Source organism: Acinonyx jubatus, chromosome A1 (assembly GCF_027475565.1).
Source record: "Acinonyx jubatus isolate Ajub_Pintada_27869175 chromosome A1, VMU_Ajub_asm_v1.0, whole genome shotgun sequence".
NCBI classification, from domain to species: domain Eukaryota; kingdom Metazoa; phylum Chordata; class Mammalia; order Carnivora; family Felidae; genus Acinonyx; species Acinonyx jubatus.
The window spans coordinates 28514407-28541352 of NC_069380.1; the positions used below are offsets into that span (position 1 = coordinate 28514407).

Sequence of the window (26946 nt, forward strand, 5' to 3'; positions counted from 1 at the left end):
AACTGAAGATAACTTCTTCAAAGTTGATGGCTTGCCAGAGATTGAAATTGAAACCCATAGAAGGTACCTATGGACAAAGGGATCTTTGTCATGCATTTCATTATAGAAGTTACATGTTATTTATGAAAATTAGGTGAGGTCACCCTTTTTTTAAGCCAGTTATCTTCATATGAAAGACCATCATCATTCCTCAAGACATAGTAATGTGTCTATCATTGTGTCTGTCAAGGCAATTTCTAATCTGTAAGAATAACCTCAGACAGTAATATGTTTTAGGCTAGTATGCTCAGTGCCTTATTATGGCCTGTATCACCCTGTGCTGTGACTTTGTTCCCCTTTATAAGTATCCTTCTAGAAGCAAAGATCCTGTTTCATGTATCTCTGTGTCCCAGTAAATAGCAGATGTACCATAAACATACCCAGAAATGTTTGCGTAAGAGAATGAATAAATCCGTTCATTCAGTTGCCTGTGAATCAATCAAGAAAATTGTAGGCAACTATATTAAGTAGGATTTCTGTGCTGATATTATTATGACAATTTTGACAATTTTGATCCTTTGCAAGAATGCAAATAATGTCTTCTTGTTAGAAATAGGACATCCTCCAAAAGGTCAGGACAGTAGCTTCCGCCCTGCTGCCCGTCATTCATCCTTCAACATATGAATTTATTAATGTGCGTGCAATTGACTCCAAGTAGCAGAAAACCCAACTGACAGTAGCTTAAACCATAAGGACATTTATGATTTGCTTATGTGGAAGACCAGAGTTACGTGACTCCGGGCTGGTTCAGCAGCTCAACAGTGCCATTTGGGGACATTAGCTCCTCCATCCTTCCGTCTGCCACTTTCGACTTATTTCCACGTGGTTTATCAGATGTAGGCTGCAGCTCTGGGCATCACATCCTGACATCCTGACTCTGTTTCCCAAGGCAGCAAGTGCGTGTATGTTCCAGGGCAGAGAAGGGCAGTGCATCCGGAGCAGCGAGAGAGCTCTCCTTTTACCTGGGAGGAAGATCTTTCCCAGAAACCTCCTGATAGACTTTCTCTTCCATCTCAGGTCTCATGCCTTTCCCTAAACCAGGCACTGGCAAAAGGGAATGCTATGTTTAATCCCAGTCAACAATGATTCATCTGACTCCCGTTTAAAAAGAAGAAAGAGGGAGTGGATGGGTGTTGGGCAGGCAGCTAGAAATATCTGCTGTGCCCCACCTAGTCTCCCGCTGGAAAATGAGAATCAGCTACGGTGGCCAGTCATACCTCCAAGGGCTAACTCTTCTTCCAGCATTATAATCTGACTATTTATATCATTTTACTGATGGTTTTTAAAAATCCTGAACTTGAGGAGGAGCCTAAAATATATGAGCCTTGCCCAGAATTACAAGGTTTTAGTGAGTCATGTTCCTTCCCTGCTCTGACTTTGGGTTGCTTTACTCTGGAACATTTTTATGAGTTATATGTTACAAGATTCATGGTTTTTTTCCAATCTAATTCATATGTAAGAGGACTCGTAGGATTACAGCTTTTAGGATTACAGCACACTTCCCTAAACGGAAGTAGATTGTGTCAGCTGTGAGAAACACATCAGAGGTCTTGGCACATGCATCAGTTTGCATCAAAAGCTGTAAGGGGCCATGATATTTGTGGTTTGGGGGAAATTTTGATCCATTTAATGAATATAGTAATGTCTATTTCAGTAATTGGAATGATTTACTTGAGCTCTTTCTAGGTGAAACCATCCCTCATAGGAAATGCATTCCAAATCCTCAACACAAACTTCAAAGTATTCAGTAGTTTATCAACTTTCAGAATGACCAGTGGCTCCATGGCACATGTCTGTCCCCAGGAGACAAGCTTCCTCAAGTATCTGTTTCAGTTTCTGTCCTGGGTTGGACTGACCTAGACTTCCTGCCTTGTACTTTTTATGAATGATTGTCAATTCATGTAAGAGATGCCCTAAAATGCCTTTGAAAACCCCTTGGCAGATGTGCTAGAGAAATATATTCCTGTGAGTCTAATAGCATTCATAAAGTGACACAAAATTAGATAAACTTCCCAAAATGCCTTTTTTTTTTTTTTAAGTAAGTGTCCTGGAATTTTGTGGTATGTATTTCTCTGGAATAAATCACATTTGGGCTGATAATTATTGTTAAGAATTTGTCAATTTTGAAACATCTCTAGACTCCCACTTGGGATTGGTATATGGCTGTCTTGTTAGCAATGTACGCAAGGCCATCTCCCTTTCCCAGCAGATGGCCCGGGAAGACACAGGCGGCAAAGAACATACCAGTTCCTTTCTCCCCGGGAATTTCATAGCCAATTTTCTGCCTCCATGATGGCCCATTTTGAGTGTCTTTGCAACTCCAAGAGCATGATTTCGGAGGTCATAGAGGGACAATTTGCAGGGCTTTTCCTTTTATCTTGTGCCATCATTTTTAGTATTTGTTCTTAAAAGACTGTTCTCAAGGCTCAGTTGGTTGAGCATCAGACTCTTGCTTTTGGCTCAGGTCATGATCCCAGGTTGTGGGATCGAACCCCACATCAGGCTCCATGCTGAGCATGGAACCTGCTTAAGATTCTCTCTCTCTCCCTCTGCTTCCTTCCCCACTTGCACTCTCTCTCTCAAATAAAAGAAAACAATAAAAAAATTAAAGACTGTTCTTTTACACTAGAATATCTGGATTGTAGGAACTATCTAAAGAAGGTAACTAATTTTTTTAAAGTTACTAGACACATAGGAATTTGCTTTCTTTTTCTCTTCTGAAGTTTTTTTATTGAATTTTTTTTTTACATTCATTTATTTTTGATAAACAGAGCACAAGTGGTGGAGGGGCAGGGAGAGAAGGAGACACAGAATTCGGAGCAGGCTCCAGGCTCTGAGCTGTCAGCACAGAGCCCGATGCAGGGCTCGAACTCACAAACTGTGAGATCGTGACCTGAGCTGAAGTCGGACGCTTAACTGACTGAACCACCCAGGCGCCCCTGAATTTTTTTTATTTTTAAACAACATACCTGAATACACATGCCCACTTCACGCACACACACACACACACACACACACACACACACACACACCCCTAAAGTGAAGAATGATATTCACAACAATTTTTCCAATAATGCTGTCATTGCTGAGACCATTTTTGGAACTTCATCTTTTAGAATTGGCCTAAAGAAGACTCACAACTCTTATAAGCAAACTAGTCTCATCATTGTGTAAGTGTACCTTGTTTTGACTAAAGCCACAGATTGATCACCTTATTTACAAGGTTTGGAATCACTGAAATCAGAGCATCTCAACACTAGGCAAAATGGCAGAAATCATTGAGTTCAACTCCCTTAGTTCTGATGAGAAAGTTGAGGGCCAGAGAAGTCAATTGGCTTGCCAAAGGGTACATAGCAAGTTAGAAAATAGTTTATACCAGAAATCAACTCCAAGTATCCTTTTACTGTTTGTTAAAAATCAAACCAGGGCGCCTGGGTGGCTCAGTTGGTTGAGCGGCCGACTTCGGCTCAGGTCATGATCTCGTGCTCCATGAGTTCAAGCCCCGCATCGGGCTCTGTGCTGACAGCTCAGAGCCTGGAGCCTGTTTCAGATTCTGTGTCTCCCTCTCTCTCTGCCCCTCCCCTGTTCATGCTCTGTCTCTCTCTGTCTCGAAAATAAATAAAACGTTAAAAAAAAATTAAAATCCAACCTAGTTTTAATACATATTTTCCACCATTAAAGATATTAAAGAAGAATCTGTCATGGACTCTGTAGATCCTTCCAGAAGCAGTCCATAATTTGTTTTGAGCAGTGATAATATTGTTGTAATCAAAGCATCTTTTAAAAAGCTTATATTATTATTATAGTAATAATAATATGTAAGTTCCATTGTATTTGTATTTAAAAAAACCTGTTAGACTATAGTTATAGGTTTAAAAATATTTTTTAATGTCTTTATTTTGAGAGAGAGACAGAGTGCAAGCGGGGGGAGGGGCAGAGAGAGAAGGAGACACAGAATCTGAAGCAGATTCCAGGCTCTGAGCTGTCAGCACAGAGCCTGATGTGGGGCTCAAACTCACAGACTGTGAGATCGTGACCTGAGCTGAAGTCGGACACTTAACCAACTGAGCCACCCAGGCTCAGCTAGTTATAGCTTTTATATAGATTTCTTAAATTCAAAACAGAATAAAACACTATCCCAGTTTTTAAATGTTCCTTGTTTTTCTCATTTCTCATGGAGAACGTCTGCAGAATGCTCCAAAGTGCTCCAAACAGTATCTGCTGGGCTGAGGCAAGCTTGTCCTTGTGCTATACTGTCCAGTGAAAAAGCCACTAGCCACATGTGGCTATTTAAATTTAAATTTTAGTTAACTAAATAAAATGTAAACTTCATGTCCTCAAGTACTCAGTAGCACATTGGGCTAATAGCTATCATATTAGATACTACAGCTGTAAACATTTCTATCAACATAGAAAATTTTATTGATTAGCGCTGGCCTAGAATTCTTCTAGTTCATATGTATTTTAATCTACTGTTTATCTCTTATATTACCTCTGGACAAGTTAGAAAGTGATGACAAGTTCTGGGAAAGTTTTTTAAATGTTTATTTTTTCTCTGAATGTTTCTAGCTTTTCTGCATAGTTTAATTTTAAAAAGGAGAAAATATTTACTTTCCCCCATTTTTAGAGCATGATTGTGTGTGTGGAATTCGTATCAATTGTCTTGTCCCGGCTGCTGAATTTTCTTAAAGTATGCTAAAATTGTGGCCAAAACCCTGTTAATGCTGCCAAAGCTATTGGCAGAAATCTCTTTACGATGGTGTAACATTTGAAATTAACTAGTCTGGACATAGACAAGGGAAGTTATGTTGAATTCATTCTTAATAGCCATTTTACTTGCAAAGACTCTATATTACCCACCTACCTTCATTAATCCAACATCTAGAATGGAAGTCCAGGCACTAACAAGGAATGGGTCAGCTCTAAAGACTGATCTGGCATCATGCTTCTGGTCCAGGTGCAAGCCCCACCCTGCTCTACCCTCAGCAATTAGAGAGCAGTGACCAATCCTCCATGGCTTTCTACTTCGTATGATGTCCTGCCAGAACATCTTCCAGAAGACTTTTTGAACAAATAAATGCATATTTGATTTGGTCTGCCCTGAAAACCATTACATTTAACAGCAGACTCGTAGGATTCATGAAGTGTGACTGCTTTGAGTTCTTTTTATTGTGGAACGGTATCCACTGAATGAACTTAGTACGACTGGAATTCTTGGGTGATTATCAGCCCTTTTGCTGAATCTGTGCTAAGTGAAATTAGGGACCAGTGAGTCACAGGCTATCACAGAAGAGGGCTAAAGTGCAGCTTATTCTGTTTGCCATTGCAGGAATAGTAAATCCTGTATTAAAATAAAGGTGAATTAGGAAAGCTACAAAGTACCATAATAAATTAGAGAGGGTCCAGAAAATAAGTAAGCAGTTTTTAGTTTCTGTGTGTATAACTTTAATATACCACTGCAGCACACACAGATACATTTGCTATTTTTGTTTTCCACATGTGTTATACAAAGTATTTCTCAAAAGGATTGAATGTCTTTGAAAATTAAATAGGTAAACGTGTATCTGCTGAGACTCAGCTGGAACAGCTGGGCAGTGATCCTTTTAAACCGTCCAGAAAGTGTCAGTCTCTGGTGAGATACACTTTCCCTGCTTCTCGAAGGTGTTTGTTGTTCCTGGTGTGGTTGCTCGAGGCACGTGCTGCCCCAAGAGAATTCTGAAGCTATAACTCAGCCCAGTTTCTTTTCTTTTTTTGCTTTTTCAAAGAATTTTTTTTTTTAAATCAAATGTCTCCTTGCCAACTAAATGGATGTGAAATCTGATGAAGTTGTTTGCCAAACTCTAAACAGCATCTATTGTGTCCTGTTGCCTGAGGTTATTCTTCTTTCTGTCCTGCAGTCTCTGGGGTTGCTCATGAGATAGTGATAATGTCTCAATTCTTCGTTTGTAGATAACAATCAACAGAGATAGTGGTGAAGACGTGAGTTCCCCCAAACACGGGAAGGAGGACCCAGACAACATGCCCCACGTGGGCGGGAATACTTGGGCTGGCGGAACAGGTTGGTAGCACCCGCATCCTCCTGGGTCGAGCTTCCCAAAACTTCACAAGCCCAGGTAGAATGCACACCACCCCTGAGAAGGCGCAGGGACCTCTTCCTTTCTCTGCCTCCCCCGTTAGTCAGCGAGACTGTGCTTTTGCCCTGAGTCCCAGTGTGACATCAACACATGACAAAGCTCTAGCCTTTGGAGCCCCACAGATGCTGCCACCTTGTGACCGAAGACCATTCTAACCCTCCCAGGGTGGCTTCATCAGTAAATTGGAAAATACTACCTGCCTTACCAGGTTGTGGTGAGGATTGAATGAAATCACAATTGTAAAGTGCTGCGCACAAGCCCTGGTCTGAAGAATGTATTCATTAAAAATGTTAACCCCTTCTAAATTCCATGCCCTTGGGATCATGCCAGCAATCTATAGCAAATTCTTTCTTGCCCAGCTGACTTGGAAAAGAAGTGGTCCTCGCCTTCCACATCTCAGAAGTGAGTGTGTTGAGGATGCAGGATTTTGAGATAAGAGAGTCGGCCGCAGTTTGAACTGATGGCTGTGGTCCGTTCCTTCCTCTTGGCTGCCTGATGAGAGCATTGTTCCCATGACTGCTGCCTTCCTCTTTCCTCTGCAGCAGCCGGACACACACATCTGCTGGGCCGCAGGAATAGGGCCAGACTGTGTGTGCACCGTCTGATCTTATCTCTGTCTCGTGTTGGCACGAGCTCCATGCTTCTCCTTCCCGAAGAATGGTGTGTGCCTCTTGGCCTTGACAGCCTCGGGAGGAAATGGGTTTCTGTGCTGAGACAATGTGCTATCAAATAGGCCCATAGACTTCTTGCCTGTTCTGTTTATTCATCAAGCATCAGCTTTAAAGAAAGGGTATTTTTAGAAATGTCCTTTGATCTCGAAATCAGTGTCAAGGCAGCACGATTTAATCCATGTGGAATGTGTTGTGAAATGAGCTGGCCTGACATACATTTCCCAGCAGTGGACTACTCTGGAGCCGAGGGTCTCGCTTGTTAATCACCTTCAATCTACTAGCTCACCTCTGTCCAGACTGAAGACCCTGCTTTTGCGTCCCCCAGCCTTTATTTTTCTATCTGCCGAATCTTTTTTGCTTCAACTTCTTTGTCTGTCATTCTCCCTCAGAATTCTCTACACTGAACAGAGTTCTGACCTAAATCACCTGATCCCTCTTTTATCACCTGAGCCCCTCCCTTTCTTGTTCTCCCCATACCTCAGGAGCTGATTTAAGTTGCCTGAGACTAGCTTCAAGATGATGCCTTGAAGTCTAGAACCTCTGACCAGTGTTTTCATTTAAGTCATACAAGTTAAAGGCTCTCAGAAGTAGAGGTCATGAAGAGCTCCCCCCTGTTGCCCTCTCCACCCTCATGGGACTTCCCTGAGGGCCCCTGTGACTCATGCTGACTGCTCACACCAGCCTCTGAATGGTTGTCATCTCAGCACCTAGGAGGTGTTAAGCTCTAATCATGATCCACCCATGCCTAAGGAGAACCTGTAGGAAGGGAGTCAGGTCACAGAAATAGCTTTTCTACCTCTGTAGCTCATCGTCATTGTCCAGTTACTGGTCCCCTCTGCCCACAGGCTGTCCCTGAGTGAGAACCAGCAATCACACCATCTAAGAAGAAATTTTCCACCATCAGTTTCCAAATAAAAATGAAGTCAGATATGCTCAAATCAAAGGGTAAACATACTATAATTAATAGGCTGTTGTCATGGTGTTTCCAAAAGGAAATGACCTACCTGGACTTTGGTAAGGGAAGCAGTACATGCTGAGTTCTTACTTTTCATTTATTATACCAGTTAAGGCTCCAAGGGGGAAAAGGTCAATGTAACATAATTTAACAAAAGCCTAAAAGCTTTCAAAATTTCCACCTTGTGAAACTTAGAAATGACCTCATTCTATGTGATGAGGGGTTGTCTAATTAATAATAGTAAGAGCAACCACTTCTATATTTTCCACCAGATACTGTTCTAAGCATTTTAGCTTCATGAAAGTCCCAAGAAGCTAAGTAGTATTAGTATCTCCATTTTACAGATGAAGAGACTGAGACACAGAGAAGTTAAGGGACTTCCTTCAAGGACACACGACTAGTGCATTGGAGCCAGGATTCAAATTCAGCCTGTCTGCTTAACTGTACAGTGTTGTATTATATAATACAGGTGTACGATACGACACGATGCGATACTGCACTGCCCCTCCCAATATTGAATTCTCTTCTGAGTGCCCAAGTTATGTGTGAGTGAACAAAAGAAACTGATTACTAGTATTTTCATCATTATAAAACAGAGGTAGCCCAGAGGCCGAATCTAGCCAATACGTGTATTTTGAGGACCAACACGATATTTTAAATAACTTGAATTTGAATGTATTTAGACAAGGCAAGTTTGCTCTAGCTAGCCAAAGTCGTCACCACTTTTTATAGTATTATCTACCTGGTCCTCTAGGCATTTAATTTATATTTACAACACAAACAGTTTCTGTAATATTACATAACACACACAAGCATGCAGACTTGGGTTTATATTGGAAAGCTGTCCTGCCGCTGACAGTGTCTAAAGCTGACTGGATCTATATCCTGGCTGTCTTTCTCTTCTTTTAAGGAAAAGTAAGGTAACATGCGAGGGACAAGGAGTGGTGCTCATTTAGTTGACAAATACATACCAAGTTATCTATGGTGCTCAAGCCACTCTTGTAGGTGCAAAGATTTAAAATTATGTAAGATATAATCCCACCCATCATAACAGTTGGTGAGAAAAGAAAAAATAAATATTAAAGGGTAACAAATAGTGGCCAGGAATGATCCCTGTGAGGTAGTCATTGGACAAGATGTCTTGAAATATGGGTAAACTTTGGCTGGACAGAGAAGACAAAAGGCACCCTAAACAGGGGGAAACCCTTTGTTTCCAGGAGACAACTCATTTGAACATTTAATCACTAAGTGGGTGCCATTCATATGCTTCACAGGACTGCTTTAAAGGTACGATCTGACTTTTGTCTTGTGGTCTGCATCAGTCTTGTCACCTGGACTTTCATGGTTTCCTTCCAGGGGGAAGAGACACCGCAGGCCTGGGCGGCAAAGGAGGTCCTTATCGGCTGGACGCAGGCCATGCGGTGTACCAGGTGTCTGAGGCCGAGAAAGACGCGGTTCCCGAGGAGGTAAAGAGAGCCGCCAGAGAGATGGGCCAGAAGGCCTTTCAGCAGCGGTGAGTGGGCCGCCGCAGTGAGAGCAGGGCGGCTGCTGGGGTGTGGTGTGGCGGCGGTCCCCGAGTAGATCCCGCATCCCGTGATTTTCCACCTCATGCAGCAGCGGGGACCACAAACGGACACCCGCACCGCCCGCCTCCCAGCAGAGGCCAAGTGAACATACTCCCTTGTTCTTTTTGCTTGATGTGAATATGTTAAATGTATTCATTACGTATGATTGTGTAGGAAAAGGAATTGAGCACATTGCAAAGTCAAACCAAAGATACTGCTCTGAAGAGGGGCGCCTGGGTGGCTCAGTCGGTTAAGCGTCCAACTTCAGCTCAGGTCATGATCTTTCAGTTCATGCATTTGAGCCCCGTGTCAGGCTCTCTGCTGACAGCTCAGAGCCTGGAGCCTGCTTCAGATTCAGTGTTTCTTCCTCTCTCTGTCCCTCCCATGCTTATGCTCTGTTTCTGTTTCTCAATAATAAATAAACGTTTAAAAAAAATAAAAAAAAATTTAAAAAAAGATACTGCTCTGAAGAAAAATTAAAGTTCAAATCACTCTATCCACATCTGTTCCTAGGCCCCATAGGGAATTTAGAAAACTCTACGTGATAGTCAATAGTGCCTTCCTGCCCTTGGGAATCTTGTAGATGTGGGGATAGGACTAGTAAACACACACACACACACACACACACACACACTCAAACTTGCACACTCATGCCCACATACACTCCGGAAGTTAAGGCTACAGTCACATGGTACAGAGCTGTGCCCCCTGCCAGTACAGAGAAGGGTTGAGGTCGGTGAGGTGATGCCTGAGCTCAGCCAGGATTTGGCTCTTCCAGGAAGGGATAACACCAGAGTAGGATGAACATAGTGTCTATGGCAGAGAGAGCCAGCTTATCTATCCAGGATAACGGGGTACCAGCTGGGGTGGAGGGGAATGAGGTTGAATGTGGAGTCCCTCTCAAAGGGCAGAGGTCTTGAAATCCAGGCCAACGAGCCTGTGGCTTTTACATGATCCGGAACCATTCTGGGCCACTTTGACTGGAACCATCTAAAAAATAAGAATCCACATGATGCTTTCACTAGGCATCCACATGTCTAAAAGCAAAAAATACCAAAGGACCCGCAATATCTCCTTCATGTTTGAGAGAATTGGTAGTGGTTCGGGAGGCTGATTGTTGTGCTCAGTGAAAGGGCCGGGTACAGTCAGAAGAAAGCACCCTCAAGTGTATGTGAGTAATGAAATTCCTCCCACGTAGAACATCTGGTACTACGTTACATGCTGTGCTTACACATCCTGCAAGTAAACAGGACAGAACAATAGGGACAGAAACGCAGGCCCCTCCGGCCGCGCCCTCAGGAAACCCTGCCAGCAGTAGGACCCTCATATACCCAGGAGGTCAAACAAGGCAAAATGTTCCTCGCAGCTGTTCTGCTGCCATCTCTGGAGGCCTGGAGCAGGTTATTTATCCTCACCGGGCCTGACTTTGCTCTTCTGGGATGGGGGACTTTCTTCTCTCTTCCTCTCAAAAAAGTTATGGGGGACAGATAACTATGTTAGATGTGAGAGCAGTTTAGGGGCGCGTGGGTGGCTCGGTCCATTAAGTATTCCACTCTTGATCTCAGTTCTGGTCACGATCCTACGGTTCATGGGATTGAGCCCCAAATCAGGCTCTGTGCTGGTAGCAGAGAGGAGCCTGCTTGGGATTCTTCCTCTCTGCCCCTCCCTGACTTATATTCTCCCTGTCTCTCTCAAAATGAATGAACTTTAAAAAAAAAAAAAAAAAGGAGATGAGAGCAGTTTAAACTTCTTAAAAAAAAGTGGTAGGAATGCTAGATGAAAAATCTTGCTGGGATTCAAATACTGCTCTACATTTCATGCAAACAATAAAACATCCATTAGGGAAAGAACCAAAACCACATTAGGAACCAAAACCATATTAGGTATGCATCGACTAATAAGTTCCTATTGTTGCTGTCCTCAGAGCCTCATAAGTAATTATCCCGTCTCAAGTTTTGCCTAAGTGGACAAATAGATTACTCTGACACACACATAGTTCATGGGAGGAGGCAGAAAGACCTTTCAGTAGTGCTTGGGCACAAGTATACAACCCCTTCTCTGATCTCTGTAATAGGGAGAAAGAACCTGGTTCTGTTAACCACTGCTGACAGGGAGGGGAAGGAAACATCTGTGATAATAAGGCAACTAAATGTGGTAGCTACAAGAGAGGAAAGAGATGAAATGGGGAAGAGAGTGAGAAAACCATACACGTCTACTCCTTACTGCAGAGGAGAATAAGAATCTAGTCCATGTAAAAGAGAAATCCATAAGGTGGTTGAAAGACGAGAGGTGGACAAGAGTATGAGAAAGGAGAGGAAGAAATAAAAACACATGGAGATCCTGAGAAAGACAGGGCATAGCAAACACAGCAAAGAGGGTGCTTTCTGCTTTCACGGAGTAAATACTCCTATTTGGTGAGGATCCAGGTTGGTCCTGCTAAAGATTTTCTTTTGCTTTTTAGTATGAAACTTCTCAAACATAAACAAAAGTGGAGAGAAAACTTTAAGAACCCTAAGTACCTGTTCTCCCAACTTCAAGAAGAAAAATCTGGCTCCACTCCTAGTCCCCACCCTTGGTTTGTTTTGAAGCTAATCCAAGATGTCCTATCCTTTCATTGTAAACATTTCAGAGTGTATCTCTGAAAGATAAGGATTTTTAAAAAATAAAAATAAAACACACAATACAATTATCGTGTCTTTAAAAAGTAATAATTCTTGGGGCGCCTGTGTGGCTCAGTCAGTTGAGCAATTGACTCTTGATTTCGGCTAAGGTCATAATTCCAGGGTCATTAGATCAAGCCCCACATTGGGCTCCTTGCGAGGCATAGAGCCTGCTTAAGAGTCTCTCTCTCTCGCTCTCTCTCGCTCGCTCGCTCTCTCTCTCCCTCTGCCCCTCCTCTGCTCACATGCATGCACTCTCTCAAAAAAAAAAAAAAAAAGAAAGAAAAAGTAATAATTCTTTACTATCATCAAATAGTCTGTTTTAAAGCTATTTTGCAATGCTAGGCATATGTGGAATGAGGTCAGGTCCCTCCATTTATGCTTTTATATATCCTGGACCTTTTCTCCATAGTTCTTATTCCTCTTTCCCTTTATATTATTATTTATATGAAAAGTTGATTTCTCCTCCACTGGCTTAAAGTTCCTTGATGGCAGAGTATTGTGTTCTGTAACACATCCCCAGTACCTATACCCCAAACCTAGTGCATGGCAAACACTCGTACACTTGTGGAATAAATAATATGCACAAATAATGCTTTATTCAAAGACGGGCTGATACTTAATTCAGAAACTGGCTAAAACCAAATGGAGTGGGGCAATGGGTTAAATAGGTGATGGGGATTAAGGAGTGCACTTGTGATGAGCACAGGGTGATGTGTGGAAGTGTGGAATCACTATATTGTACAGCTATAGCTAATATAACACTGTATGTTAACTAATTGAAATTAAAATTAAAACTTAAAAAAAAAGAAGAAACTGGCTAAAACCAGACTGAAAGCCAGACCCATCCGTCAGCCTAGAGGTCCCCCATATTACCTTGAAGAGCCTAATACTCCTGATAGGCTCTTGACATCATCAACATAGCCTCTAGTTAGCGTTCATTTGTATCTGGATTCCAGTTCAATACCTGTTCCTATGCATCAAGAATTGATTGACATTGTACACTGAAACTAATATTATGCTGTAAATTAACTGGAATTTAAGAACTTTTTTCTTTTTAAAAAAAAAGATTCATTCAGGAAGACAAGCATAAGACATGCAGAAGTCAGGACAGAAACATTAAAGCAATAAAACCTGAATGAAATGGATGGTGAGGTATTTCACGTGCCTAAAAGAGTATTTAAGGTGGGTGCCGGCTGTGGAATGTACCTACTACCATTTGTAAAACTCATCAGCCTCACACCGTAGATCTCAACTTATGTTTGTTTTCCTCATAACTGATCCAAAATTATAGTTTTTAAGGCTGACCTATAAGAAAAGTAAAATGAGAACTAAAATTCCCAGACTGTTACGTAACAATAAATATACCCTTTAAAAATATACCGTGCCAACAAAATGCAGTTAGTCCACATAGATTACTAGGATGTGAAGCAGCTGTGCCCTGCAGTTTTGATCGGTTAAAGCAGCAAAAAGACATATTTCCAGATAGTTTTGTGGGCTTGAGAGTATTAACACCAGGAAGCTTATCTGGTCCAGAGGCTAAGATTTCCTATTTTCTTTCCCCTTCCCTGCTTCGGTCTTCATCTTTCAGAATTTATCAGCTTTGAGCACCTTGTAGGCGACCTTTCTGAAAGCTGAAACAACCTGGAATATGATTTCCAGACTTCTTCATAATTAAAACAGCATGTGATGTGTTTTGGGGTGCAATGTGACCATGCCAGAAGTAGCCCTATCACTGGAGCGGATTCTGATCTCACTACAAAGACCAGTCCGCCCAAGGTGACTTACCAACTGCCTGATTCCTTTCCGTGTGTGTGTGTGTGTGTGTGTGTGTGTGTGTGTTTCTCCCTGCTAAGGGCAAGCTATCTACATTTTTTTGTCCTAACCTCCCTTCTTTGAAAAGTATTAATCTCCCTTCTATGGGACAGAGCGTATTAGCTTCCTATGTATGAAAGAGGGGAAGTTGCATGTCCCACAGTAGTCATGGTGCCCAGCTTCTGTCAGCCTTGAGACTTGAGACGTAACTTAATCTAATGAAAATTTATAGAGAGGTTTAAGAGATTGCCAAAAAAGCAAACATAAGAGGTATTGTTGGGAGGTCAAGTCCTATACACGTATTCCTAGCTGTTCTTCAGAACAGAGAGCAAATTAAATTTAGAAGGCCCCTTGGCATGTCACCTTGGGGAACACCATTCAGTTATTATTTACCTTTTGATAGTCAGTGCTTTCAAATTGCTGTCTGATGGCATTTATTGAGTGCTACCATGTGCCAGGCATTGTGCTAGGTACAAATACATTGTGCTAGATTCAAAGAAAAAATAAGACTATTTCTTCTCTCAGAGGAATAGAAGAGAAAATATCCATGTAGTAAATCACATGTAATAAATGTATTTTTCATTGTATTTTTGGTTTAGTTATACACACACACACACATGCATACATACTTGTGTGCACTGGATCTCAACGTAAAGCATATTTCCTCCTGTGGAAAATAAAGTTTGAGAGACACTATGATAGAGGGAAATAGATCTATGTAGTAAAAGCAGTAATGTGCAGAGGTTTCATAGTAGATAGCTGTAGAAGATTTATGAATAGGAATGATCCGTTTTACCAGAGGGATCAAGCAAGACCTCATTGGATGTGGGCCTTCAAGCGGGATCTTGAAACCTGAGTTAATGTTAGCTGACCCCTCCAGGTGGTCGGGCAGGAACTGCAGATCTGCGCTTCGAAGGGTAGCCCTAATGTTATGTGATTCTAGTAAGCCTCCAACACTCTGCCCCATGATGGCTGGATTCTTCCCGGTGCTTGGCCTGACATGGAGGAAGAGACACCGTTCATTCTCATCTGGCATCTGGGGTTTCTGTTCCAGCCTGAGATGACAAATCTAGATTTTAGATAAGAGTTTCAGCTGTGCACACAGGATCCACACCTGCCAGCACTGCACACACGTATACACACCCATGCACACATGCAGAGCAGTTTAGAAGACTGTGCCATTGCTAGGCTTTGTAGACGTGCATTCATTAGTGCCTGTCCTAGTATCAGCACCCTTTCATTTATAGAAATTTCTAGAAACGTGATCAAATTAGCATATTATGAATGCAACACTGTAAAGTCCAAGAGAGCCTCATTCTGTGAAGGAACTTTCTCCTTATGATTAGTTTAAGATGCTGCATTTTAAATAATCCTGAGTCTTATTTTTATTTCAGTCATTCATTTGATTTCATTTTGAGCACCTATTATGTGCTAGGTACCATGCTAGGCATCGCACATATAAAAATGAGAAAGACTCAACCCTTCTCCTAAGGGAGCCTAGTTGGGGAGACAGGTGGCAGACACATATAGCATGAGTAGTAAATGCTCTGATAGAGGGAAGCCCAAAATGCTCTGAGACTACAGAAGACAGACCTGGGATCAGTGCAGGCTTCCTAGAGGCAGTCCTTATTGAGTTGAGTCTTGAAGAGTAAGTGGGAATAGAGACAAAGAGGCAGAGAAAGGAAGTTCCCAGTGGGGGAGAAGCCCAAGCTCTGGGTGTACAGTGTGTTCAGGGATTTGTGAACGTGCTGCTGGGGCTACAGTGGAAGCTGATGATGAAGAACAATAAAAAGGAGCACCGTGCTGGCAGGTTAGAACCTCAAAGCCACAATGATATGAAAACATAATTATCCTATTAAAAGTACACAGCAATTGCCGAAAACTCTTGTATTCTACATAGCAACACATTAAGTTACATTCTTTGGGCCTGAACTGTTATCTTGGTCAACCAAATGTATGTCCTTGGTCTCTAAAAACAACCCACGGAGCTCTTCTAGGAACCTGCCACATGAACTGACCAGCTGTCAACATCGTGACACGTCTTTGGGGATATGGCAGTGGTTTGCTATAGAGCTGACTCACTGTCTTATGAGAGCCAGTTCCGCACATTCCTTTCCAAGTCAGTGCTTGGTGATCTTACTGTTAGTATTTTGGAGTTGATCATGGTGGGAGTATCTACACCACAGAAATCAGCAAATACTATAAATCAGAGTTTTTTGTTGGTTTGGTTTGGTTTGTTCTGGAAACCTACTTGTTAACTTCTTACCAGCCTACCACTAGACCTTTTCTTCCTTAGACTCTCCTAACTGGAAACGTTGCTTCTGGAGTTTTCTCCTTCAAGGCAACGTCAGATACCAAGGACCTTGCTATAGTTCTAGCAGAAGACGAATGGACGTAAGGGACCACATACACATGATTTCAGCTACTGTCTTTTTCACGCCCTCTGATTACAGGCTAAAGGAGATCCAAATGAGTGAATATGATGCCACAACCTATGAAAGGTTCTCAGGTGCTGTTCGACGGCAGGTGCGCTCCCTCCGAATCATCCTGGATAATTTACAGGTAATCTCCAATAATGGGCTAAGAAAATAATCTGGGCCCAAAGCTGGGCCCATCCCAAAACTACTGGAGAAAAGTTACCTAAACCCTAATCAACCAGTCAGAAAAAAAGTAATCAATGCCAAAATGTTTGTGTAAAACTGCAGATCACTCCCTGGCCTTCTTAGGTCAGTTCTCCAAGGAAAATATTTGACCTCTCCTATCCTGTCCAAGAAGCAATAATTTGACCAGCAATCCTAGAAGACCCCAGACTCCCTGATTCCCCTATATATAAGATCTATGAGCATCCCACCTCTACTAGAAATCCACAGATAGAATTCTTTTCCAACAAATCATTTCACTGTTGTTGACTATAGAGGAGCATTTCTGATCATCCAGACTGTGCACTCTCTATGTCTCCTGGCATCTCCTCCGATGCTCCCCCTGCCCCTGCATTGCCTGCCTGTTTTTTCAGTTTTAGACTGTGGTTTCCTCAGAATAAGTTAATATTTGCTCTTGCCCCTTAAAATACTAATTAAGATGCTTCAATATTTCCTAAGCAAAGACTTGTTATTTGGAGAATTTGCTTTAAAAAAATAAATCCATATGCAAATTGTGTGAACAAAGTAACATTGAATGGTTGGATTTTTTCCAGTAAAGGCTCATCACTCTGGGCATCGAAGGCAACTTCTAGGTGGGCTCTGATCTCCATGGCAAGGCAAAAGGTGAATAAGAGCCGAAATGAGTGGTTCACACAAGATGAGGGCAACAAGAGATAGTGTTTATATTAAAACTGAAGAATGAATGGTTTAGTCAGTCGTTCATTTCCTAAGTTCTTGATGCACACCAGACATTAGGGATAGAAAAATAAAGTGCAGGGGCTCCTGGGTGACTCAGTCGGTTGAGCGTCCAACTTCAGCTCAGGTCATGATCTCACAGTTTGTGGGTTCGAGCCCTGCATCAGGCTCTGTGCTGACCACTTGCTCAGAGCCTGGAGCCTGCTTCAGATTCTGTGTCCCCCTCTCTTTCTGCCCCTCCTCCGCTCACGCTTTGTCTCACTCTGTTTCTCAAAAATAAATAAATGCAAACAAAAAAATTTTTAAAAAAGAAAAATAAAATGCAGCCCCTGCCCTCAAAGAAGGATTTCAAAGAAGACAAATAGGCAAATGATTTCTTACATTCGTAGGGAAATATGTGCATGATTCTATGGAATGAACGAAGAAGGGCTTCGCGGAGAATGTAATGCTTGAGTTCACACTTGAAAGAGGCTAAGGATTTTCCAGATGGTTGAGGAATCAAGGCATTCCAGACATAGGACACGTGATGTACAAGTGCAGGTTGTTCAGTTTGACTCTGAAGCACATGTACATGGTGGGGGACAGTGGCAAAGGAGAAGGCTATCAAAATCACAAAGACCAGATCATGATCTGGTCCTGGCTTCCATGAGAACATGCAGACAACACTGGGTTTTACCCTGTGTACAAATAGGCCATTAGATTACTCACAGTACTGGAGAGAAATACAAGAATACATTTTTATCTTATTTATTTTTAAAAAAAAAAATTTTTAATGTTTATTTTTGAGAGAGACAGACAGAGTGCAAGTAGGGGAGGGGCAGAGATGGAGGGAGACACAGAATCTGAAATAGGCTCCAGGCTCTGAGCTGTCAACACAGAGCCTGATGTGGGGCTGGAACCCACAAACTGTGAGATCATGACCTGAGCTGAAGTCAAACACTTAACCGACTGAGCCACCCAAGCACCCCACAAGTATATTTTTAATTGAAAGGATGAGAATCCTCATCTGGTATTAGTTCATGTCTTGACTGGTATTCATTGGGCACCAGGCTATAGTTACTTTTACAGACATCACCACATTCAATCCTCACATCAGTTCTTTGAGATAAATGATATTATGTTCACCAGATCAGCCAAAGGACGAAAAGGCAGACCCACTACTGTGACTTCTTCAAGTAGGAATCCACTTACACCTGGGTTAGAATTAGGGTTATCGTTAAGGAATGAACCTTCTGCTAAAGTCCACAGCAATGAGACCAGCATCAGAAACTGCCCAGTTTTGCTTTCCACCCTCAAGAGAGAGGTGAAAGAAAACTGTGAAGGGCTCAAAGAAAAGCAACAAATAAGATGAAATGGATGGAAAACAAGAAATTGGCACCTATTAAAAAAACCATAAGGGGATCCATAACTTTCTAGATATCCTCAAATAGAGTAATTATTTCAGGGATGTTTTTCTTCTCTTCTTCCTTGGAAATCTGAAAAAGAGAAAATAGGCTTAAATAATAGCAAGAAAGAGTTTTAAGATATAAGAAAGGGAATAAAAGTGATGTAATCCTTGGATGAGTACCTAAAATGGTTGTAGAACTACCATCCCTACAACTCTTCACAAATAATACAAGCATTTTAATAACAGCAAACATTTACTGAGCAATTACAATGTGCCAGAGACTCTACTAGTTGCCTTACATTATCAACATCATTATCAAGATCTCTTCCATCACCATCATCACCACCACCACCACCACCACCACCACCATCATCATCATCATTGTCATCACTTAGTGACTAATAGTGCCAGCCCTGGAGCCAGACAGCCTGGGTTCTGTAAAATGGAATGACAGATAATAGGGCAGTTATGCAGATTAATTCAGATGAGACATGTAAACCATTTAAAACAATGCCTGGCACATAGCGTTCTCCACAGAAGAATTTGTTTCATCATTACTTCCGTTGTATTTCTAATATTCATCAGCGTGGACTGCAAGCCAGTTAAATGCTTTACATTCATTATGCTATTTAATCCTTATGATAAGCAGTAAGGACTATGTTCTACATTTCTTCTGAAGTGTAGATATTTTGTTCCTGCAATATCCTGTAGATATTTTCAGCAAACGGAAGACTAGAAAGATGATGTAACTTGTCCTGGGTCATGTGGCTAGTGAACCAGGTATCTGGGCCCAGAGCTTGGGTCCCTATTACCTGTGAGGCCTCTGTTATCTGCTGCCAACTCTACAATTCTGTGAGAAGTATCATTCTCACCTATGCTCACAATGCACTTTGCATCATTATCCTGATGCCGACGTAGCATTGTCAAGTGCTTCCCTTATTGCATGTAGGTATTTTTGAAACCCACAGGAGTGTTATTCTCAGGTGAGCCTTCTAGTCCTCAGTTTAGAGAGATGTGCTAGCTGAAAACGCAGCTACCGGCCAAGGACAGACAGGGCCTCCTGCAGAATATGAATCTTCAGATTGTTACCAAAACAAGATGGCTTTGTTTGGTCCCCTTTTCGCCATCTTCTGCCAGTCCTGTGTGGCTCCGATTGACTAATAGCTCCCAGCTGTGTTGAGGTTGCTGTGTAATCCCAGTAACTATGGGTGTTTCCTTGGTGAACAGCAGAAAGTCTGGCCAGGAACTAGCAAATCATCATTTGAAATGACTTTTCAAAGTACATTTTCAAGCCCACGCATTGATTCCGGGTGGCCGTGCTGAGATTTGAGGAAAAGGAATGTTGTTGCCACTCCTGCTAATGTCTGCTTCAGTGAGTGTGTCTTTGTAACATGTGTCCTTCTTCTCAGTTGAGATAGCCATCACCAGTGACCTCTCTGCCTCTTGACTGGATCATGGAATATAATAGAGTCCTGGTTTTATTGGACCTTTTATGAATCAATAGCAAGAATCTTCTTATTAGAATAGAGTTTATAATAAATTCAATTATACTTGGTTCAGAATCTGAATCTCTTGATTCCAGCATTCCCTAACAAAAGAAAATACCCATTCCACAAGAAGCCACTGATTTTAGTCATATCTTCTCTCCAGTGTTTTGCTGATCTACAATCAGGCTAATATCATTCTCAGGCTGAACGAAATTAGCCTTTCCCTGACTGCTTTCGCTAGCATGATATCTCCGTGAACCAACAATTATGTTCCTTTTTTTTCCTTTAGTAGTTCAAAATGAACATTAACATTTGGCATGCACTGTGCTTGGCACTGAGGGCAAAAAGATTCATAGGATACTGTCCTTGTACTCAAGAGGGCTGTAGTTTTGAGGAGTGGGAAAGACAGGTACATGAACACATGGTTTCAGTTGAATATGGTGTCTTGGTAGACAGATGTGTAGAATGCAGTGGAAGCCCAGAGGAAGGAGATTCCGGGATGGATTTTTCAGGAAAGGGCACATGAGCTGGCTCTTGAAGGATACACAAGTATTAACCAGTCAAAGGAAAGTGAAAAATGCCCCAAAATGCCCCAGCAGAGAATATGGCATAGACAAAAGCATGACACTGTGCAATCTCAGGGGTATGCTGAGGGCTGGTCTCCAGTATGAGCAGGATTCCATCCAGCCTAAAACGCATACAGAGACTTGGGGCTAAGAGGCAGGTAGGTGCCAGGCAAGGAATTTAGACTCTATTCTGAGCACCCACTTCGCTCATATCTAAAGAATGGAAAGCATTTCCCCATTCCTTTTATTTAGTTGATAATAACTGTATTTCATCCAGTAGACATTTATTGGATATCTCTTTTGCCTAAGGGTTCTTGCCTTCAGTGACTGACCTAGGAAAGAAGATACATGTCTAGTTATAATAGAAGATGCAATATGGTGAATGCCACAGCAGTGTTTTAAATAAAGTGCTGTGTTATGTAGGCAAATGTGTGTGCAATTTCTAGGCTGCACAGTTAGGGAAAACTCAGAGGAAGTGCCATTTGAGCTGGACCATGAAGGATGAGCATGGTTTTAATTGGTAACTCTTCTAAGGATTGGCATGGAAGGACAGCCTTGAGCAGAGCTTCTCAAACCTTCTGTGGAGAGAGGCCAAGTATTTTTCATCAATCATGGGCTGAGGCTTTTATAAAATAAAACAGAAATGAACTACTGAAAAAAAAAGATGTAAAAATTAGCATACAAGATACAAACCCATATTAATATGAGATTCAGCAAGCATGAAAGCACTTTTTCAAATTGCTGTACAAGTTTTTAAATGCTTACTGTTCATTTCTGTTACTGATTTCATCATGGACCAGTAACAAGCGTTTACTCACCAAAGGCAGTTTGCATAGCTCCGGGCTGGACAGAAGGAATCTATGAGCAGAGGAAGAAGCCTTGAATACAAGGCTATTTGGAGAGTGACAAACTGCCTAGAGACTAGAGCTCAGAGTTTGGGGATGAGGCTGGGGGTAGTGGGAGAGAAAATGAAGGAGAAGGTGAACCCCCAAGGGCCTAGAGCACCATGCTAACTGAAGTCTATAAACAGTGAAGAGTGTGAACATGACTGAGAAAGGGAGTGGTATAGTTAGTTACATCTTCTTTAGGAGGCTTCAAAGCCATGGAAAAAGAAAGTGTCAGAGAAAGAAAAGAGAGAGGTGGGGGAACCTGGAAACCAAATTATTAAAATTACTTCAGTTATCCAGGTGACAAGTGATAAGAACCCGAACCAGGGCAATCAAAGTGAAAAATAGAAAGGGTGGGACAGTTTGGAGGCTGGACAAGAAGGTAGGTAAGAAGACAGTGACTGATCGAATGTGAGGTAAGGGGAACAGTGAGGTTTTCAAGCCCTAGAGGCCAGAAATAAGGAAGCCAGGAAGAGGAGAGGCTTGTGGAGAAAGCAGATGTTTGCTTTGGATGTTATCATGTTTCTCTCACTACTGGGACTCCTACGTAAAAATGTCAAGCGTGAGATTTGAAGCGTTGAAGATGTGAATCTGGAGTTCAGGAGCAAGGTGAGGACCAGATAGTGTTGCATATCCACATGCATATCTACATCTGCATTCTTATCATCATCTGTGTAGAGCAACAGCCCACGCCAAGAGAGAAGGTGTGTTGACTAAGGTTGAGACTACAGAGCAGAGAGAGGAAAGGTGGAAACAGCGTGTCAAGGAACATCTGCATGTTGGGGGGAAGAGTAAGATGCCAGTTACTCTTCTTAGCACCCTAACGGCTCATCACTCAGCACAAGGCATCCATAGCCACTAGGGGACAACATGGACAAAGTGCAGCCATCAAATACAGTCCTGACTTCTAGGCTACTTGAGCACAGGCATCTAACTCAGTCTTCACCGGATGACCATGAAAATGTTAAAATAACAAAAAGCTGTAAACAGTGAAAAACCCTACGACAGCAGAAATTAGGGAAGAGTGCTAGTGACGTGCAAGAAGCTTTGAAGAATATTTGCTAAACGGATTGTGATGAGCCCTTGTGAATGGTAGCACTAGCAACAACTCAAAAACCTCCCTAAGGAATGGCATTACTAGGAAGGAAGTGCATGAAACCCAACAGAATCAAACTGACATCCCTTACTTGGCGAGGTGGAGAGTAGACGCGAGAGCCCTAAAGCTGGTGGGAAGCAGATCACTTGACCTCCATTTTGTCACTGCCAAGCAGAAGCAGTTGAAAGTAGCAACACTGGGAGCAGTGGGGCTGGGGAGATCTAGATTTTATGCAGTGGCTACGACAAACAGAAAGCTGGAGGGGGAATAACACCGGGAAAGGGGCCAGCCCAGCCTTAGCTTATACTTGGCCTGAAGACAAGATGAAACAAATGCCAAGTGGCCCCATTGCGATGGTTTTGCCAAACAGTAAGAAATGATGTGGAGATGAAGTTCTCATGCTGTGACTGTCCACAGTTCCAACTCCTTCCCTACTGAGTTCCTGAGCTAAGTAGTAAATAGATTTAGTTCCACTACGGACACCAGTTCAAAATCTTCAAGGAGAACTCTAATAATAACAAAATGGTAAGTGAATACAAGAAAGGAGAGTCTATCCAGTCTGTTCCTAAACAGTTTTGTGGGCCATCTCATCATTCAAGAATAGGAACACCCAAAAATGAAATGACGTGGGATCTATGAAATGATTCTGCAGTGAGATAGAGTAACAAGCATCCAAGATGTAAAGGCAGAAGGTGCCACTGGGCTAGAATATTTTCTTCAGAAAACACTGGATTTTTAGAAAACATCTGCTTTGTGTTCTCACAATTCAAAGAAACTTGAAGTATGTGAAATGAGACGTAGATTTAAAAGGGTCTGGCTAAGAAGCAAGCAGAAATAATAAGGGAGTTGAATGCAATGAGGAAAGATTATTTTAAAAACTAAAAATGCAATGCCAAAAGTGAAATCTACATTAAAAGTAGAAGGAACAGACTCAATCCAGTCCTAAGTCTAAGTACTAACATGAGTGGAAACTTGGAATTGTTATTCCAGACTGTAGAGGAAATAAAGAGATAAAAAACAAAAGAAAGCTGATCAATAAAAACAGAGCAGAGAGCTAACACACAGAGCCATGATCCATCCCCAAACGTAGAACCCTGGCACGTAGAAGTTGTGCAGTAAATACACGGTGTATGAGCCAATGATATTCCCAAAGAGGACCAAAAGGAACACATAAGCAATAATCAAAGTAACAACAACAACAACAACATAAACTGCACTGAGCTAAAGACCGGCCTAAATCTATGGATGAAAACAACTTCACTGAGTACCAGGCAAAAATAATGAAAAGAGGTAAGTGCCTTTTTACAGCTTCATGGAACGTTAACATCTCAGAAACAAAGAAAATATCCTAAAAGAATACCAGCAGACAAAAAACAAGCTATTATTAGAGACAAATTAATCTTACATTAGTTGTCAGAATGTTTGCAAGATCTGGGGGACAAGGGAAAGTTGTGACCTGAGAATGCTATACTCAGCCAAAGAACAAAGAGATAGAAAGACATTTTCAAATATCGAGAGACTTAAGTACTTAAGTACTCTTTTTGAAAATGATTTTGAGGTAAATATATATACACACATGTACACACACATACGTATGTAAGCACATATGTATAAATATTCCAGCCAATTAAGAAGAGAATCTGAATTCTTTAAGAATGGGAAATTCATGGCGTAGAAGAACTAGCAATGAACCTCAGAATTCAGTTAAACACAGAATCAGTTCTAAATAATTGTGGAAAATGCGTTTCAAAGAAAACTCAAATATCAAGAATAGTGCTTTGAAAAAGATGCACAATATTAAAAAGTGAATTTAATGATAATAGTAATAAGCGGGGCCTAAATTCTCATGGTACCTCAAAAATGAAACAACAATCAAGAAATTGTTACAGATGAGGGACAGAAGTAAGCGAAAAGTGTGATCATTTGTACTACGTGCAACAGAGACAAATACTACTTCATTCCTGAAAATAACTAGAGAAAGAGAAGTTCAGTTGGGCTTTTAAAAAATTTAATCATGCCGGAATTTTTCTTTTTGTGTGTTGCCTGCAAATTACAATGTGTTTTTCTAAAGATTCTTCTGATTCCTGTGTTGAGACAGGACCATGGGGGCCAGGAGAGAGGCAAGGAGGCAGGGAGGCCAGGGAAGCGGCTACGGCAGCAGTCCAGGGGAGAGAGAAAGGTGTTTGCACTGGGAATAGGCCCGGCCACAGGAAGAGACGGTGGGTACACGGGAAGCCACGGGGGTTGGCCGGCCCACTAGGCATGAGCTATGAAAGAAAGAGGAAGCAAAGATGCCTGTCGTCCTGTGGCCCGAACAGCCCAAAGATTGGGGCTACCTGCTGCCTTTCACTGAGGTGAGGACTTGGGGAAAGCAGGGGGCTGGATCTGGGGCTCAGTTTTGAACCGTTAAGTTTATATTGCCTCTGTACATGCACACTGACGTGTGTAGGTCCCAGTTTCTTTATTCATAAAAACAAATTATAAAATGACGGTAAGTGGTAACTCAAAGTCATAGTTTAGTTCCACATCGGCATCCAAGAGAACAGACTCTTCTAACGAAGGTCGTCTTTGTTAAGTACATGAATCACTAGTTAACCTTGCCATGAGATGTCCCTTCAAGAACCAGGGGACTCCTTAAAAAGGAAGGTCTGCATCTTCTCTTGTCTGGGCAACACTGTTTCCACCATTTAGAGCAGCCAGCAACCTAACAGGTATTTAGGAAAATATTTTTTGCTATGTCAAAATACTGAGAACCACAGAGAAAATTTTTTATTGTTTCCATTGATTTATAATTTGTCATTTTATAAATACTGTATAAAAGTTTACCTCAATCCAGCATGTTTTTTTTAACTGTGCAGATTAACATAAAAAGTATATCTTGGTGGAACATTACTAAATGTTAAAAATAATGGGAGCTAATAATGTTTAATAAAAGAATCATTGTTCCCAGGCACGTATCCTCAAACACCCATTACATTTATTCATTGACACAATGTTTATTGGTGAATATCTCTATGCTTTATTCTATAGAATGTATGTGCTTTCTACAAAAACTGCTACTTAAATCTTTCTAATCTCTTCATTAAATTTTGAAGGAATAAGAGAAAACTGACTGACTTGTAGAGTTTATAGGTAAAGGAAGTCTTGAGTAACTGTAACCCAGATAAGTGAAGACTTAAGATTAATCAGAATACTTTCAGTGCCAAAATCACAAGATCGAGGGTCACAAACCACAAGATAACTGGTTTTTGTCAAGTGTATTCCTCCTAATGTGTCCTCACTGCTACAGATGAGTGTGTGTGTGCTTTCTGGATAACCAGTTTTTTTCCCAGAAAATGAATTAACCAGAATACGTCATCCTCTGAGCATTTCAATTAGTCTTAAACGTCCCTTACATGAACATAATAAAACTATGTTTTTTTTTTCTAGAAAGCCTGTAACGTATATTTTTACTAGGGAAACATAGCTTTATGTATAATAAGTTCTCATTAGTTTGGATGTATTGCATAATACAAAACAGATGGACATATTTATAAGAATATTTGCAATAGGAGTATACAATAAAGATCATGTTTGGCCCTTTGTTATAAATGAAAGCATATATTTAAATACAATAGGAACTTACTTGTTAGGGATGTATCTCGCTGAGATACAATACACAGTCTATAATAATAAATATTTCTGTTCCACAGTAAGTTTTTCAAGTGCTCCCCCACTTGCCCCTTGCTTCCAAGAGTATCCATTCTGACAGGCCTCTTCCTGTTTTGAATTTCCAAATATTGGTGGGCTGGCTAGATGACAGATAATAAATTATCTGCCCGTATTTATCTGCAAGTTCTAGACTTGAAAACTAATGAATAGTGCTACTATTATAAACATGTCTTTGTGCCCAGTAGTTCTGGATCAAAAGGCTAGCACATATTTTCACTTCTCAAAATCAGAAACTACTGGTTCATGTTCCTTAAAAATACCAATGACAAGCAGAACCAAAATTTGTTTTTCCACAGATAAAAATAAAAAGGAAGGGAATATACTATATACCCACCAGAATGGCTAAAAATCTTTTTTAAAAAGCCACCAGTGTCAAGTGTTGGTGAGGATATAAGCAAATGAGACTTGCTTATACACTGCTCATGGGGATGTAAATTGGAAAAAACACCTTAGAAAACTGTTTAGCAGTATCTACGACAGCTGAATGTATCCAGGATTCCTACCCAACAGAAATACACACACATCTGCTCCAAAGACATGTTCAGGAACACTCCTGGTGCCATGATTCGTAATAGCCCCAAACTGGAAACAGTGCCATTGTAGAGTGGATAAATTACGACTAAATCATAGGATTGAAT

The 26946-nt window shown here is 41.4% G+C and overlaps 1 protein-coding gene across 1 annotated transcript in view; it reads left to right on the plus strand.

Annotated features, from left to right (window-relative positions):
- VWA8 (von Willebrand factor A domain containing 8) overlaps nucleotides 1-26946 on the plus strand; it is a 359065-nt gene that overhangs the window by 306840 nt on the left and 25279 nt on the right. The window contains exons 38-40 of the mRNA XM_027064910.2: nucleotides 5989-6097; nucleotides 9156-9312; nucleotides 16293-16401. Coding sequence (XP_026920711.2) covers nucleotides 5989-6097; nucleotides 9156-9312; nucleotides 16293-16401 — 375 coding nt within the window. The remainder of the gene's footprint in view (nucleotides 1-5988; nucleotides 6098-9155; nucleotides 9313-16292; nucleotides 16402-26946) is intronic.